Below are 3,904 nucleotides of genomic sequence, written 5' to 3'. Positions count from 1 at the left end.
GGATTTCCCCTTTTATGGCTGTTAGTATTTGCCTTATGTACTGAGGTGCTCCTATGTTGGGTGCATAAATATTTGCAATTGTTATATCTTCTTCTTGGATCGATCCCTTGATCATTCTGTAGTGTCCTTCTTTGTCTCTTCTAATAGTCTTTATTTTAAAGTCTATTTTGTCTGATATGAGAATTGCTACTCCAGCTTTCTTTTGGTTTCCATTTGCATGAAATATCTTTTTCCATCCCCTTACTTTCAGTGTATATGTGTCTCTAGGTCTGAAGTGGGTCTCTTGTAGACAGCAAATATATGGGTCTTATTTTTGTATCTATTCAGCCAATCTGTGTCTTTTGGTGGGATCATTTAGTCCATTTACATTTAAAGTAATTATTGATATGTATGTTCCTATTCCCATTTTCTTAATTATTTTGGGCTCGTTATTGTAGGTCTTTTTCTTCTCTTGTGTTTCTTGCCTAGAGAAGTTTGTTTAGCAGTTGTTGTAAAGCTGGTTTGGTGGTGCTGAACTCTCAGCTTTTGCTTGTCTGTAAAGGTTTTAATTTCTCCATCAAATCTGAATGAGATCCTTTCTGGGTAGAGTAATCTTGGTTGCAGGTTTTTCTCCTTCATCACTTTAAATATGTCCTGCCAGTCCCTTCTGGCTTGCAGAGTTTCTGCTGAAAGATCAGCTGTTAACCTTATGGGGATTCCCTTGTGTGTTATTTGTTGTTTTTCCCTTGCTGCTTTTAATATGCTTTCTTTGTATTTAGTTTTTGACAGTTTGATTAATATGTATCTTGGCGTATTTCTCCTTGGATTTATCCTGTATGGGACTCTCTGTGCTTCCTGGACTTGATTAACGATTTCCTTTCCCATATTAGGGAAGTTTTCAACTATAATCTCTTCAAAGATTTTCTCAGTCCCTTTCTTTTTCTCTTCTTCTTCTGGAACCCCTATAATTCGAATGTTGGTGCATTTAGTGTTGTCCCAGAGGTCTCTGAGACTGTCCTCAGTTCTTTTCATTCTTTTTTCTTTATTCTGCTCTGCAGTAGTTGTTTCCACTATCTTATCTGTTGTAGTTTATCTTATGACAGGGCCGAAAGTAAGCTCATCACAGGAGATGAATTGTGCTGAAACACAGCAGTAGAGGGCTGCCACTAGCTCAGGCAAAACAGCGCCGTCTGTCCTGCTGTGGTAGCTTTTATTAAAGCATTATCTATGTTTACATTTTAAGACTTATTTTCTTAACATTCCAGAAATGCCAAAGTAGCAACATATGCTTGTATTGATGATACAAGCAATAATGGGCTTTCTTGAAAACATGCCGTGCTTCATCCTTGAGTGCAAAAGCAGCGCAAAGTTCCCACCATTATTTTGATTATACTGAAGTAGCACAAGGACATTTCCTTGCGTTCCCACCATTCTGATTATACTGAGGACATCTCATGGATCAGTGCCCAAAGCACTCAATGCTTATTCGCAGGCCCCCAGTTTGCCGGGGTCGGGGGGCTCAAAGCATTCAGGACTGTTTACAGTTCTGGCTTATTCGCATGCCCCCAGTTTGCCGGGGGGGGGGGCTCAAAGCAATCAGGACTGTTTGCAGTTCTGGCTTATTCGCCAGCCCCCAGTTTGCTGGGGGGGGGTGCTCATGGGTCACGTCCCCTTTCATGTCCTCAGTTATTCCTCTACATTTCCCCCTTTTTTTTTTGCAGCTTGTGCAGCATCAAGGAGAACACGGCAGCTTGTTGCAATGTTGCATGGCGGGTAGCTTTCACTCGTCGTCGTCAGACTACAATTAAACATATGATTATTATTATAATGAGCATTAGCAATCCTGCAGTAGAACCAAATAAAGCATGTAATTTAGACGTGGGATTTAGATTATTAAGTCCTTGAATAATTCCAGTCCATACTTTTTGTGAATTAAGTCGTTGTAATTTCTTCTGAAAAGTTTGTTGAATTTTCCCTTGTAAATTCACAATTTCTTCTGTAAAATTTTTGTGATGTAATAAATGCTTTTTTATTTTTGCCCAGGGGAATGCAGACTGATTATACGGAACCGAAGTGACACAAAAGGCACTTTGATTCCAGTCACAACGTAGCTTCATTTGTCTTTGTAAATTTACAAGTTGGTCCCCCAACATAATCACAGCTTGTTGTAAGTCTGCTATTTCCGAATGTATTTCCGAATCAATTTGTCGTTGAGAGGACCAAAGCATTTCAGAATTTTTATGCCAATCAGTTATATAATCAATGGTCTGAATAGATTGTTCTAAAGCAACTCCAGCTACTGCAGCAGTAGCTGTTATGGCTATAATACCCATGACACCTGCAATCAACATTCCTACAAATCTTTTACTTCTTTTTAATGCATCAGCTAAATATTGCAAAACAGCCATAGGAAGAGATTCTTGTCATTCCCTTCCAAGATTGACAGGAAGCCAAAGACCTGTCCGAGCTCGTAAGATATACAAACTTTCAGTAGATATGTTAAAAGATATAGTAGAGTTAATGCAGGTATACAGAGAGCAATTTTTACACATTATAATACCTTGAGTCTCATTCCATACAGCTGGTCCCTTTAACAATATATAAGGTAATTTCACACAATTACGAGTATACTGAGTAACATTTTTATGAAAAGTCAAACTATGATTTCCAGATTTGTTAACCATATGTCCTACCCAAGCATTAATCTTTTTCAAAGTTGCCATAAGCTTCCACAAGTCCTTTTGGATAGGATATCCATTTAAATGAGGACCTGGAGGAGAAAACCCTCCAGCATGCCATACTATGGTATCGTTAATAGTATTGCTATAAATAGTGTTATCCTCTCTATGCCAGTGTAAATTCTTCAGACCCCTTTTTCCTCGGGCGGAGCCAAAAGGGCTCCAATCAATGACGCTTCCCCAAGAAGTATTAACAAGAACCCGAGCCATTTCTCCTCAGCATCGAGTCCAATGGACCCAATCCGATAATCGATCCACAAGAGGCACCTGGCATGGAGGCAAGTAAGGTGCGGAAACATTCTCATTAAGAGTGGAATTAGAACTTTTAAAACTATAAGCACTCAAAAGATATAACCCATGATATCTGCTTTCATTTTTGACAACACTTAACCATGCCTGATAATTCATTTTAAGGCAATGATCTCCGTTTCCCATACAAATAGGAGGTCCATTAACACCCACCGTGTAATTCTCTATTATCCTTCCTTCTTCCAGCTTCAAAGGGCCTCTATCATCAAAAGGACCAGGCAACGATCCAGACTCATTTACATATACAAGAATTGGGGCATCCCACCAGGTAACCCCCATATTAAGAGGAGGGCTAGGAATATAAGTCCAGTAAGTATGGTTAGTACAATTTATCTCATTGGCTGATATGCTTATTACCTTTGCAGACAACACTGCCAACATGGCTACAAAAAGATTGGTGCTAGCGAGGGGTTTACCCTGTGAAATGACAAAATTTTTAGCAGTGCCTTTAAACTTTTTCATTTGCCCCCAGGTCAGTGGAGGCGCCTTCTTCTTTTCCACCAAGTCTTAAACTGCATATATTGTCCAGGTTCAAGAACAGTCTTGGCAAGCGCCTCCCAATCCTGAGGAATTAATATGTTTTCGGAAGCATACCTAGACAAAAGACCTTGAACATAATTAGAATGCATCCCATATGCATTAATGGCTTCTTTTAGCATTTAAAACATTTTTACATCATGAGGGTTATACTCAACTTTTACATATCCATTCGGAAATTGATCATTAGCAGGCATAGCTTGTCTAACGATAGGGAAAGCAAACAATGATTCAGAATATTGCTTTTCTTCCTTATTCATCTCTTCTTCCAACAATAGTCTGTTAGATTCAGGTTTTAGAGGAAAGCGAAACTGACGAGAGGCTCCAACAGGATAAGCTGC

General features: G+C 39.2%; 1 protein-coding gene across 1 annotated transcript; it reads right to left on the bottom strand.

Annotated features, from left to right (window-relative positions):
• Positions 1 to 442: 442 nt before the first annotated feature.
• LOC149748383 (endogenous retrovirus group K member 7 Env polyprotein-like) lies at positions 443 to 2,689 on the bottom strand. The gene is given in 1 exon segment (XM_089917518.1): positions 443 to 2,689. A coding segment is annotated over 1 exon segment (891 nt). The 5' UTR covers positions 2,664 to 2,689; the 3' UTR covers positions 443 to 1,772.
• Positions 2,690 to 3,904: the final 1,215 nt, after the last annotated feature.

Source organism: Delphinapterus leucas, chromosome 9 (assembly GCF_059928025.1).
Source record: "Delphinapterus leucas isolate spDelLeu-1000000601 "Yukka" chromosome 9, BTC_Dleu_Yukka2, whole genome shotgun sequence".
NCBI lineage: Eukaryota > Metazoa > Chordata > Mammalia > Artiodactyla > Monodontidae > Delphinapterus > Delphinapterus leucas.
This window is presented reverse-complemented; position numbering and strand designations above follow the sequence as displayed.